The following is a 13,984-nucleotide window of genomic DNA, read 5'->3' on the forward strand; positions in this document are numbered from 1 at the left end:
GAGAGTTTTTACAACGGAGGGGAGTAAGAAGTGGGATCCCCCAGAGATCTGTACTGGGACCAGTGCTTTTTAATCTATTATATTAATTCTCCTGGGTGTGCCTTGGAATGTGCTTCCCAGAACCCAGCTGATTGGCAAGGGGAATCAGGCGGTGGACACACCTGATTGACTGAGGCGCACCCAGGAGGATTGGTTGCCGTGGCGGCGGCCCAGCTGTGGAGGTCAGTGGTGGCGGGCCCGGCCCGGCCACAAGGCCCAGGAGTGGGGGGGGGAGTGGGGGGGCAGAAGTGGCAGTGGGGAGGAGAGGTGGCTGGGCCCAGAAGCAGAGACTGGGGCAGAACGGGTGGAGGGGAGAGGTAACCGCTGGCCCCAAAGAGCGCACAGATGCTCTGTGTTGGGTCGGCTAGTTTATTCATAAATGATTTAGAAGTAGGAGTAAGCAGTGAGTTGGCCCAGTTTGCAGATGATACCAAACTCTTTCGGGTAGTGAAATCCAAAACGGATTGTGAGGAGCTCCAAAAGGATCCCTCTAAAATGGGGGAGTGGGTGACAAAATGGCAAATGTGCTTCAATGCTGGCAAGTGTAAAATGATGCACATTGGGACCAAAACACCCAACTTCAGGTATACACTGCTGGGATCTGAGCTGACCAGGAGAGGGATCTTGGGGTCGTGATTGACAACTTATTGAAAGTGTCGTGCGGCAGCTGTAAAAAAAGGCCAATTCCATGCTAGGAATCATTAAAAAGGGGATTGAAAATAAGAATGCTAATATTATAATGCCCTTATACAAAATGATGGTGCGGACACACCTAGAGTACTGTGTACAATTCTGGTCACCACATCTAAAAAAGGACATTGTAGAACTGGAAAAGGTGCAGAAGCGGGCAACCGAGATGATCAAGGGCCTAGAGCACCTTTCTTATGAGGCAAGGCTACAACACCTGGGGCTTTTTAGTTTATAAAAAAAAGACAACTGCAGGGAGACATGATAGAGGTTTATAAAATCATGCATGGTGTGGAGAAAGTGGATAGAGAGACCCCCGGTTCTAGTGTTATGTGAGAGGGAGAAGAATTATATTTCCCCAATTCTTCTCCCTCTCACATAACACTAGAACCAGGGGTCATCCCATGAAACTGATTGCCAGGAAATCTAGGACGAACAAACGGAAGTACTTTTTCACACAATGCATAATCAACTTGTAAAATTCTCTGCCACAAGATGTGGTGACAGCCAACAACCTGGATGGCTTTAAGAGGGGTTTGGATAAGTTCATGGAGGAGAGGTCTATCATGGGCTACTAGTAGGAGGGCTGTAGTCCACCTCCAGCCTTAGGCAGGATGTCTCTGAGTACCAGTTGCAGGGGAGTAACAGCAGGAGAGAGGGCATGCCCTCAACTCCTGCCTGTAGGCTCCCAGTGGCATCTGGTGGGCCACTGTGTGAAACAGGATGCTGGACTAGATGGGCTTCCTTGGGCCTGATTGAGCAGGGCTGTTCTTATGTTCTTATGTTCAGTGAAAGAGTTAAGGGCATGATAGCTGGGGGGGGGGCAGGACTCTGTGGTGCCCCCCTTCCCTTGATGCCCTAAGCACGTGCTTGTTTTGTGTTATGGTTAATCCAGGGCTGATTAGAACAAAAGCTGGGCTTTTTCATTTTTCTTGCACATCCAATCCATTACTTCAATGGCAGGGACTAGTTTTAAAGTTTGATATCTGCACACAGGCACTCATACATAGGGATGTGCGAACCGGTTCGAATCCAAACCGGTTCAAATCCAAACCGGGGCGGTTCGGCGGTTCGGATCCGAACCGAACCAGTCATCAGGTTCGGGCTGCAGGTTCGAATTTGAACTGAACCAGGGGTGGTTTGATTCAGACCGGTTTGGACTTGTTTGGATAGGTTTGGACACCCAAAAATTGGTAGGATGGTAGCTGGCACCCAGGGGTACCTGTCACCCAAACCCCAAAGCAATTGGACACTCGTACGATTTTTTATTAATTTTTGAAAATTGTTTTTATTTTTTTCTCATAGGATATAATGGGATTAGAACCAGGCCATTATTGATTATTGTGGAGCACCCATGGGTGCCAACAACCATGCAAACCCTGAAGCAATCAGACACCCCTATGATCTTTTATGAATATTTGAAATATTTTAAATTATTTTTCTCATAGAGTATAATGGGACCCAAACCAGTTCATATCCCCTATTTTGGAGTACCTAGGGGCACAAAAGCAGGGTGGGTGGTAGACAGACAGGGGTGCCTACCACCCAAAAAATTCCAAGGCAATTGGACACTCCTCTGATTATTGGTGAATTGTTAAAGTATTTTTGAATTCCTCAGAGAGAATAATTAGGATTGCAGCAAATGTATAGCTTCACGTCGGGGGGGAAAGGGGTGTCGTAGAGTGGAGTGTGATGGCTGGTAGTTCCTAGGGTGGGCAAGGAAGCTATCAGAATTACTTGAAAGGAATTGGGCAAAGGGGTGATTTTTAAGTGATTTTTGAAGTTTACGCGTCTTTAAGGTTTTTCTCCATAAAGAAGCATGGAGGTGTCAGCAAATGTATAGCTTCACGTCGGGGGCAAAGGGGTGGCCTAGAGCAGTGTGGGGTTGGTGGTAGTGCCAGGTAGGGGCAAGGAAGCTACCTGCATTTTTTCAAAGGATTTGGGCAGAGGGCTGATTTTTGGTTAATTGTTGAAGTTTACGCGTCTTTAAGGTTTTTCCTCATAATAAGTTATAATGGAGCTTTCAGCAGCCCCAGAAGTGCACTTGGGGGGGGGGTGCTGGGATTGCCCAGAGCGAGTGGTGATGTAGTGCACATAGGGTGCCAACCACCCCCATGGGTTTCTAACTCATGGGGTACAGGGTTCTGTTGTTTCTGAGGTATTGTGTGTGGATTCTATGATAGCAATCCACCATAGAATCCACACACACTGGGTGTCCAAACCGATCCGAACTGTTCCGAACCGGTCTGAACCGGTCCTAACCGGTCCGAACTGGTTCAGATCCGAACCAAACCAGGGGGTGGTTCGAACAAAACCAAAACCAAACCACCCCCTCCTGGTTCAGACCCGGCGAACCGATTTTGTGCACATCCCTACTCATACAGCAATTGCTGGAGAGAGAGAGAGAGAGAGAGAGAGAGAGAGAGTCACTAGGCGACACGATCCAGTCAAAGAATTAAACATTTTTGAGGTTCCATTGATTTCATGGAGAGAGTTCTGCAGTGCACGTGCTTAAAGTTGCAGTTTATTCATAAGTCCTTAGGAGGCATACGGTCCACTGAACCCAGCGATAGCAAAACTTACTTTCCAATAAACTTGCATCGAATCCGGCTCCATTCCTCTCGATTGAAATCAGTGGGACTTATATGAGCTCTTATCTCTAGCTGGATCGTGCACAGCTGTATTTAAATTTAATTGCCCCACCTTAAGTGACTTCCATAGTAAGAAGCTTCGAACTCAACGGGACTTTCTTTTTTGAATAAAATGTGTTTTAAGAAGTGGGAGGCAATTCAAAATACAATAATTGTAAATCATGGTAACCGCTAACTCTTTGGCACGACGGTAGTAAAAATCCTTCAGGAAAGGGCCTCTACTATGCAGTTCACACCACACCTAATCTTCTTGAAGGCAGTCCAGGTTCTCAGAGTGGAACTGATCATCGTATTGGGTTTAAAAATAGGCACGCCGTGAATGAACTTTGTCAATTTCCCGCGCGCGCCTTTAGAGAGCAGTAAGTATCAACGTGATGCTTACTGGTGGGATTGCTCAAGCTAAACTAACCCTGCAGGCAGTAACGGTTTTATATTATTATCCAAACTCTAATGGTTTATGAGCTGAAGCACTGTAAGGAGATCAATACCAATAAAGATAATAAAAAGGAGTCTTCTTCCATAGTTACATTATAAACTGATTTTCAGAACAATTTATTATGAAGTGAGAGAGAAGGGGAGGCAGCTGATAGATGAGCAAATCAGTCAACCTCTTCATCCCGATATGAGTGGCTTGATAAAAAGAGTCTGAGAATCAGCGGGAAGGGAAGAGACTTTAGACAGAGAATAAATGAGCATCTTGTGTGGCCTTGATGTGGAGGGTGATCTCAAATTGTGGTTAACATTGTGAGCTCTGGGTTACTGGGGCTCGGGGACCTAGGAAGCTACCTTATACTGAGTCTAGCTCAGTACTATCTACTAGAGATGTGGACAAACCGGTTCGGAGGTCCTTTTCCGGACCTCCAAACCGGTCCGGCAATCTTGCCGGTTCAGTGGGGATTACTTTTAAGGAGCTCTTATTAATTACATTTATAAACCACCCCATCCAGAGGGTCTGGGTGGTGTACAACCCCCCCCCCCACACACACACACATTTCCCACGCCGGGTGCTGTGCTCAAAATTGCTGGTGCAGGGCAGCAGCGTACCCTCTTACTGCCCCATCAGTGTCAGACCAGAAGTGGGGAGGGAAACGGGATGGGAGGGGGGTAAGAGCACCCTCCCTGCTCCTTAAAGGTAACCCCTCCACCACCGAACTGGCCATCTGCCGGTTTATGCACATCCCTACTATCTACACTGACTGGCAGCAATTCTCCATGGTTCCAGGCAGGAGCTTCTCCTAGCCCTACTTGGAGATGACACGAATTGAATCTGGGACCTTCTGCATGCAAAGTAGATGCTCTACCACTGAGCTATGGTCCCATCACCAGGCCTGCTCAATTTAGCCCCCCCCCAGCTGTTTTTGGACTACAACTCCCATAATCCCATAAGCCAGGCAACCGGTTTCAAAGCAATTTGTGCCTTGTTCCCCTGCCATCTTTGCAAGCATGGTTTAGTAGCCAAGATGTCTGGTAGAAACTGTTGGTTCTGTGTCGGTTATAGAAAATGCTAGCATATAAAATAGGCAACATGTGGAACATTTTCGGGAGCAACTTCTGTTAAAAAAAGAATTCTACTCAAAAAGAGGTAAACCAAACCTAGGTCTGTCACAAAAACACACAGACTGAGGCATTTCAGATATTTTGTAGTCTAAACAGAAAATATTTCTGACTCAGTTTTACATTATCTTGTTGATCTAATACTGCCATTAAATGGGATGGGATATACCCCTCTTCTTTTAAATCATAGTAGGTGAACAGTGGCGTATTGGGGGGAAACGGCATCCAGGGCAAGCTCTGGCCGGCCCTGAAATGGTGCCCCCCGCCCCCCCCCCGGCGGCCCCCAATACCTGTGAGGGAGCGGCAGAGCCCCCCAGGCGGCAGATCGCAGTGGCAGCGATTCGGTGGCGGCGTGCGTGCGGCGCGGCAGCAGCGATGTGGCAGTGGTGTGGGCGGTGGCGGCGGGTCACCCGCCAAGTGCGGCGGTGGCTGGCTGGCGGCAATGGGCTGTAGCGTGGCCCGAGCGGCAGTGGATCACCCGCCGAGGAGTTCAAGCAGAGCAACGCCGAGCCTGCCTTCTGGCCCGGCGTCGCTTCCCAACTGCGCAGGCACGCCGGGCCAGAAGGCAGGCTCGGCTTCGCACTGCCTGAACTCCTCGGCGGGTGATCCGCCACCGCTTGGGCCGCGCTACAGCCCATTGCCGCCAGCCAGCCACCGCCGCACTCGGCGGGCAACCCACCGCCGCCGCTCACCACCGCCACATCGCCGCATGCCCGCCGCCACTCGGCGGGCAATCCAGGGGGGGCGGGGGAAGCCACTTTTTGGCGCCCCCCACATGACCTGCCGGGGTGGCGCCCGGGGCACATGCCCCCCCGCCCCCCTATCGTTACGCCCCTGTAGGTGAATTACTTGCAATTGATGTAAAAATAAAAACAGATTATGAAAATATCCTCAGGGAGGATCATCCAACTCATCCTCTCCCCAGGGCTAAAACAGGGCTGCACAAGGTTGGCCATCTGGCTGTTGTTGGACTACAGCTCCCATCATCCCCAGCTACAAATTCCAATAGTCAAGAGACCAATCTGCAGGAAGGCTGCAGCTGTGCAGGACCCCACAGGACAGAATAGTACTTGGACTCTGAGAGCAGAAATTACAGGTGAAAGGGCAAGAAACTTCAACACCCTGATAATCTCCGTCAGTACCTCTCAAAACCCCATTTTCTTTTAAAACTCTTTTAGCTCCTACCTGCACCATTACCTGTCCCTCATAATGTCCCCCCCTTCCCCCATCTCTTTCTGTGATCTTTTCACTGTCTTTCCTGGCTTCCTACTCAAATCTGGACTACTGAAGACTTTTCCTGGCAGTAATACTGTATATTCCAACTTCAATGCACATTACTGTTGATTATTAAAATGAGAAATTCACACTGCATACAATAACCTTGCATAATATTCTTAGCACCATCTGCTGGTTATCTGTGGTAATCCATGAACAGATTGTTTCTTTTCAAACTCCTTTTATTTTAACTTGGGCGGGGGGCACCATTTATTCACAGAATGCCCACAGATGATGCTTGTACATAATGTGGATTTCTCACGTTATTTATCATCCTAATATGCACTAAAGTTGGAATAGATCACCATCTGGAAAAACAGTTCTGATATTAAGCCCATAATTGAACTCTAGAAGAGTAGTTGACAGGTTTGAACAGTAAGCAGAGAGCAGTTATTGTGTGACTCCCTACACTGATCTATTGTGGTGTGAACTTTCCTAAAATCCTATACATCCAATGAAGTCAGTAATCATTTATGAAATATTGCCTATGAAAGTGCATGCCACAATAAAGCAATCTGGCTATGTTCACAACAGGTTCTAGGTGTTTTGCACACAGCACCAATAGCGCAGTATGAGTTTTTTCATGCACCATGTTAATGTAATGGCATTTTCATAAACGTTCTGAAAATTCCTTGGAACATTACCTGGAATATTAACATGATTCCAACTCACCCACATTTGCTCCATTCACAACTTACAACATAGCCCTTTAAAGGTCCCCCTTGTTGCCGCCCAGGATTCCAGTGGTGGGCCCTGGGACAAGAAGTGAAGGTGGGTCTTCCCCCCACCATCTCCTCCTCCTCCCCACCAAGCCCTGCCTGCAAAAGAACTGTAATGACATTGGTGAAAAACAAAATATTCTGGTCATACCCATTCTCTTACTCCTGTGTAAATAACATCACAGACTCCCCACCACCACCACCACAGGCACTCACACACACACCCCTTGCCTACATATACCTCCTTGAGCGGGCTCATCTTTTTTGGAGCCGAGATGAGTCTTCAAACCAGGAGCCAACAGTGTGCCAGTGAGGCAGAGAAGGGGAGAGTGAAAAGTGAGCTGTTGTCCAGCCAATGATCCCCCTTCCCTCAGGGACCCAGTGAGATCTGCGGCCCCCTTCAATCATAGGTACACCCCTGCCCATGCTATTTCAACTAGTGCATGACAGATAACCCCTCTCCATCTAGTTCTGAATTTAAACAGCTGAAATGCTAATAATGTTTGATGGAACACCAATGATCTACTTCAAGTGGAATACATCTGTTCACAAGTGATAGCAAAAGTGTATCTCGGTTGTTGTAGTAAACTTACCTTCCCCCATCGCCATGTTCCATCTGTACTCCATTGTGCTAGTATTCACTCACAGGTATCTGTGATATTTTTGCAGTATTTCCATTTTGTTATTACTATACACTGCCAAATACACCTGTGGCTCTCTGTTATCTTGTTACCAATTTTGTAATCACTACCATCACTTGAGTCTGAAGGGTTGCTTTTAAATGGTTATTTTCAATTGAATCACATTTTATGTGGCTATGGAGATAGTTACGAATATGAATATGATTACGACGGATATTTATATACCTCTTTTCAACAAAAGTTCCCAAAGCGACTTACATAGAGATAGATAGATAGATAGATAGATAGATAGATAGATAGATAGATAGGCTCTCTGACCCCAAAGGGCTCACAATATAAAAAGGAAACAGTCACTGGAGGGATGTGGTACTGGGGTTGGATAGATACATCTGCCAGAATTGTTAATCTCTTGCTGCTGTCTTTTCTTTGTGCCCCTACTGAGGCACTCAGTAATATTACTGAATTCAAGTGCAGTGGAAATATCCTTCATTTATGAACAAATATATTCCTATCACACTTGAATGTTGGAAATAGACTACTATTGTGATGTTTTCACTAGATTAAAAGAATCCCTGAAAAGGACCACAACTAAGGGTTTATATCACTAGAGCATCATAGGATCAATTCATATCAGGGACTAGTGAACATAACATTTAAAGTTACCTAGCAAACAAAAGGTAAATTAATCACTGAACCCTACTATTAGCACCTGCATCACGTGGCTTATATGTAATTAAACATTTTGGCTGTCATTCTATGTACATTTAACATGGAGGTCCCATTGAACTTTGTGGGAATTTCTTCTGAGTAAACAGGCATTTATTAATTTATTAAGACATGTACACCCCACCACCTTTCTGTAGAAATATGCTCAAGGCATCTTTACAATGGCAGAATGTAAAACTCAGATCAATAGATATCAAAACAAAACAAAACTGCATGGCTTCAGTCTGCAAGACTGCATCCCTAAGAACGTTTACTTTGTAGCTGTAATCTGTGTTTGGTATCTGGCTATAAATTTGAATTTAGCTTTATATTTTTCTTTTCACTGAAATTACCTGTCCTAAATGGAAGTAGTGAATATGCACTGGATGAGGACATTTTGTATGCTTGCACAGATGCAGTCAGTCATGAGACCTTCTGTCCAATCATTCTCTGGCCCCGATGCTTTAAAAGCTTCCCCATGGATTCTGCTTTCTGCCACATCGAATTAAAAATGTCTTGCTTGGTGGGAATACATTGACAGCTTCTGGGCTATGACGTGCGTAAGCCCAGCAGATAAAACAAATGAGACACTGTACTCATGTGAATTGCTAGCAGTTTGGTTGTTCCAGGTCAGATGTTGTTTTCTCCGTGTGGTTGCATCCAGTTGAAGTCTCTGCATGGAATGTTATTTAGCATGCTTGAACGGGCCCACCTGAAATACCTTTTCTGTGCTATGGCTACTTTTATTTTTTAATATGTATTTCTAAGCTGCCCTTCTTCCTAGGACTCCCACAAAAGTTCACAACATAATAAAGCATCACATAGGGGTGACCAAAGCTCCAAAAAGATAGAACTGGTTTCTTTACTGGACTGGGAAGCCATGCTGGCTTCCTTTCCTGAATAGTCATATTCCCTAAGCTGGCTTCCTTTCTGGTAGCCCAATATCACATTCATCCAACCAACCAACCAACCAACCAGATCTTACCTGAAACAACCTGACCCCTGTTTTGGTAGTATTCATTGTCAAATAGTATGGTGGTGTTTTTTTTAGTTTTTTAAACAAAGTTTCCCTAGTCTGCTGAAGTTTTGCCTATAGTGGATTGTATCCATAGAAATAGACTAAGCATCACTGAAATCAATGAGACAAGTTACTCATGACTAACTCATCTCATTAATTTCAATGGACTTAATCTGATGTGTGCCCAGACAAGGTGTGATTTTTTATTGGTAAAGGGAAAGGCACTCTGCACATGCTTACAGGCTCTTTGTTTTGTTGTTATTTTCTACCTCCCAGCCCTAATAGCGAAACCAGATTTAAGGTTTGAACTGTAGTAGAAATCTACTGGTGGATCATGTCCAAGACTTATCTAGTCCAACATCCTGTTTCTCACACAGGCTCACCAGATGCCTCTGGGAAGCCGACAGGCAAGACATGAAGGCTGTAGCTCCCCTGCAACTGGTATCCAGAGATATTCTGCCTCTGAGCCTGGAGGTAGTCAATAGGCATCAAGACTAGTAGCCATTGATAGATCTATGAATTTATCTAAGCCACTTTTAAAGCCACCCAAACTGGTGGGCATTACCACCAGTGTTCCCTCCACCAGTGGATTCCCAGATATTGTTGAGTACAACTCCCATAATCCCCAAGCACAAGCCATTGCAGCAGGGGATTCTGGGAGTTGTAGTCAACAACATCCGGGAATCTTTGTCAGAGGGAACATTGATTACCACACCCCATGGCAGAGAATGCCATAGATTAATATGCACTGTGTGAAAAAGTACTTCCTTTCGTCGGTCCTAAATTTCCTGGCAGTCAGTTTCATGGGATGACCCCTGGTCTAGTGTTGTGAGAGATGGAGAAAAATTTCTCTCTGTCCATTCTCTCTACTCAATGCATAATTTTATACACCTCTATCATGTCTCCCTATAGTTTCCTCTTTTCCAAACTAAAAAGCCCCAGGTGCTGTAACCTTGCCTTATAAGGTAGGTGCACCAGGCCCCTTATCACCTTGGTTGTCCTCTTCTGCACCTTTTCCTCTTCTGCACCTTTTCCAGTTCTACAATGTACATTTTGAGATATGATGATCAGAACTGCATGCAATGTTCTGAGTCGAGTGTGAAAGTGGAGAAAGGAAAAATTCCACGCATCCTCATAATGCTAGAACCTGGTCATCCAATGAAATTAATTTGCAATATGTTCCAGACAGACAAAAGCAAATACTTCTTCAGACAATGCACAATCCAAAACTCTCTCTGGTTTCTCAGGTTGAGGCAGTGGCCAGGAGCGCTTTTTATCAGCTTCAGCTGATATCTCAGCTACGGCCATTTCTGGAGGTAAATGACCTTAAAACAGTAGTACATATGCTGGTAACCTCCAGGCTCGACTATTGTAATGCACTCTACGTGAGGCTGCCTTTGTATGTAGTCAGGAAACTGCAACTGGTACAGAATGAGGCAGCCATGTTGGTCTCTGGGACAACCCAAAGGGACCATATAACAATGATGCTGAAAGACTTGCATGGACTGCTGATGCAGACTGTTTCCAAGCGGATTACCTATAAAGCCCTGAACGACTCAAGTCCAGGGTACTTAAGCGACGGCCTTCTTTGTCATGAACCCTGCTGCCTATTAAGATCATCTGGGGAGGTCTGGTTATGATTGCTGCCAGCTCATATGGTGACAACTCAGGGCCAGGCCTTCTCTGTGGCTGCCCCGGGGCTTTGGAATGCACTCCCTGTCAAAATTAGAGTTTCTCCATCTCTGATTGCTTTTAAAAAGACCCTTAAGACATACCTGTTTTTAATTAAAACTAATTTTAATCTGTTTAATTTGTTTTACTCTGTGAATTGTTTTTAATTATTTTTATTCTGTAAAACTGTTTTTAATGATTTTATTTTTATATTGTAATTTGGATTGCGTATACCACACACACACACACACACACACACAGCAATATAAAAATATGATAAATAAATATTGGAATTTGCTGCTGGAAGATGTGATGATGGACACTAGCTTAGATGGCTTGAAACATCCAAGACGGCTGGACAAAAAACATAAGCACTATTTAGACATGTACTGTTTGCGTGAATAACTGTATCTGCATTCATCTGGTGGCGCAGAGCCCCTGGTGGCGCAGTGGTAAAAAAACTGCCGCCCTGTAACCAGAAGGTTACAAGTTCGATCCTGACCAGGGGCTCAAGGTTGACTCAGCCTTCCAGCCTTCCAAGGTCGGTAAAATGAGTACCCAGAATGTTGGGGGCAATATGCTAAAATCATTGTAAACCGCTTAGAGAGCTCCGGCTATAGAGCGGTATATAAATGTAAGTGCTATTGCTATTGCTATCTAAAAATTCCTCGCCCTGCTGAGCAAAGAGGCACCTTTTAGAAGTGGCGATTCTCTTTATTGAGCAGGGGAAGGGCAACTGGCCCGATCCAGCCCCAGCACAGCATCTCTCCGGTGGCTGTTGCTGGTGTCTATCCTTTGTTTATTTTTAAGATGGTGAGCCCTTTGGGGACAGGGAGCCATTGTATGTATGTATGTGTTTGTTTGTTTATATCTTTGTGAACTGCTTTGGGAACTTTTGTTGAAAAGTGGTATATAAATATTTTTCGTCCTAGTCGTAAAAAGTGAGCAGGTCCTTCATATACATGGTACAGATAGGAAGCCTACTGCTGTACATGTGTGCAGCATAAAAACGGTACCTGTGTACAGATCTGTACCTGTGCATACTCTGTACTTGTTCTGTGAAAAGGTCTATGGAGGAAAGGTCTACAAACAGTTATGATATCTCAATGAAACCTCTATATTCAGTAGCAATATATCTCTGAATATGAGATGTGGAGAACAATCAGTGGGTGAAGGCTGCTGACTTCCCCCTCATTCCTGGAGGGGTCTTGCTCACCACTGTTGGAAACAGGATGTTGGATAGATGGATCCTTTGGTTCATCAAAGTGGACTGTACAAACAGGGAAAGGGGCAAGGGGAAATGATCAGCTGCTGGTGATACAACATCCCTTAAGTCTGAATTGAGAGAACTTTCCCCTTTATTTTGCATTTCCCCTCATTATGCATTTTGGAAATGCATTTGGAAATCAATTTGGAAATCAATTTTAAGTTATGCATGTATAAGATGGTTTCATTTTTGGTGTAACTCATAGTGTTCCTTTTCCTAGTGGGAACATTTTAGTGAGTGTTTTGTCCTAGTAGGATGGGTGGAGGTTCTGTCCCATGATCAGCTATTTTCCTTCCATATGTTGCCATCACTCCCAGCTTTATGATATTTTACCAGTCCTGCTGGCTCTGGTGAAACAGTTCAGCAGGAGGCGGAGGAAGAAGAGGAGGAAGAGATGGCAATGACAGTCAAACTTACTCACATGCTCATTTGCAGAGTCATCAGGAACATTATGATATAAGAGAAGATGAACTTGAGGGCCAAATGTGACTACACATCATCCGGCCCAGCTTGCTTGCTTGTTCAATGTTAGCCATGAAGGGAGAGGCAATTCAGGTTAGGACCACAGCAGGAGTGGAAGGAGGCTTTAATCCTGTCTATCTACCACGGTCCTGATCTTGACTGAGGCCCTTGGTGGCTACGATTTCCTTTGAGAGGGAAGCTTCCATTGGTGCCAGTGGGAACTTTCCTCCTGGGGAAAGAGTAGACATTGTGATGGAGGACAAAATCCAGATTGGGACTGCAGTGGAGGAAAGGGTTACAACCTCCTTTCACCGCTGCCATGGTCCTGGTTCTAATTGTGCCTCTCCCTGTAAATCATATTTAGCAACCGTTAAAACCACAGAGGGCCAAGTGACATGATTAACATTGTGTGCAGGCCCTAAGATATAATAGGAGAAGGAACCAAAGTTAACTGGGTGTCAAGTTTCACTTGTTATCTATTGCAGTATAATATGATGTGATGATGATGGATTAATAATAAATAATAATACATAATGCTTCTTTCAGGAGACAGACTGCGGAGGAGCGGGAAGCTGAGCGGCAGCAAGCCAACCGCATCCTCATGCAACTGCAGCAAGAGGCCTTTCAGAAAACGATCAACCAGCCCATCCAAGCAGACCCCATCTGTGTCCACAACTCCTCCCTCTTTGCCCTTCAGAACCTCCAGCCATGGTCAGATGACACTTCCAAGATCACCAGTGTTACTTCTGTAGCCTCTGCCTGTGAGTGAAGCCCTGGCGTTGCTCATGCACGGACTGTGGCGTTATGTTACAAATGGCTGGCCTTATTTAACATGATTGATCGAAGATCTATTTCCCATCAAGGGAATGGACCAGCAATCAGGCTACATCAAATGCCCTGTACAAGCAAATATTCTTTTATGGGGCAAAAAACCCCACATGGTGACCCATGGAACTGTTTTAAGCAAAGGGCATATCTTCCATTCTGTTTCCCTCTTTCTTTCTCAAGTTTCTAAGGCCAGATAACAATCAATCATGCAGGCCCCTCTTAAGACTCTTCTAGAGAGCAAACAACCTGATGTTCTTTTCAGAAACCTTCTTTCATATCATGCAGTTTTCTGGCAACATCAGATGTGTTCTATCATCTATATGGTTTAGACTGATATTTTAAAGCAAACGAACGATTCCAAATGTGAATGGAATGTGGGGAACATCTTTCACAACTTCTGCATCTTCAGCTGGGGCTCTTTATCTCAAAAGACACTGAGATTTTACCAACAAACAAGAACTCACCAT

The 13,984-nt window shown here is 45.1% G+C and overlaps 1 protein-coding gene across 1 annotated transcript in view; it reads left to right on the top strand.

Moving 5' to 3' along the window:
• TLX1 (T cell leukemia homeobox 1) overlaps nucleotides 1-13,590 on the top strand; it is a 32,155-nt gene extending 18,565 nt beyond the window's left edge. The window contains exon 3 of the mRNA XM_053312090.1: nucleotides 13,236-13,590. Within this exon, the coding sequence (XP_053168065.1) occupies nucleotides 13,236-13,458 (223 nt within the window). The 3' untranslated portion in view covers nucleotides 13,459-13,590. The remainder of the gene's footprint in view (nucleotides 1-13,235) is intronic.
• Nucleotides 13,591-13,984: the final 394 nt, after the last annotated feature.

This window comes from Hemicordylus capensis, chromosome 3, assembly GCF_027244095.1.
Source record: "Hemicordylus capensis ecotype Gifberg chromosome 3, rHemCap1.1.pri, whole genome shotgun sequence".
In the NCBI taxonomy this organism is placed as follows: domain Eukaryota; kingdom Metazoa; phylum Chordata; class Lepidosauria; order Squamata; family Cordylidae; genus Hemicordylus; species Hemicordylus capensis.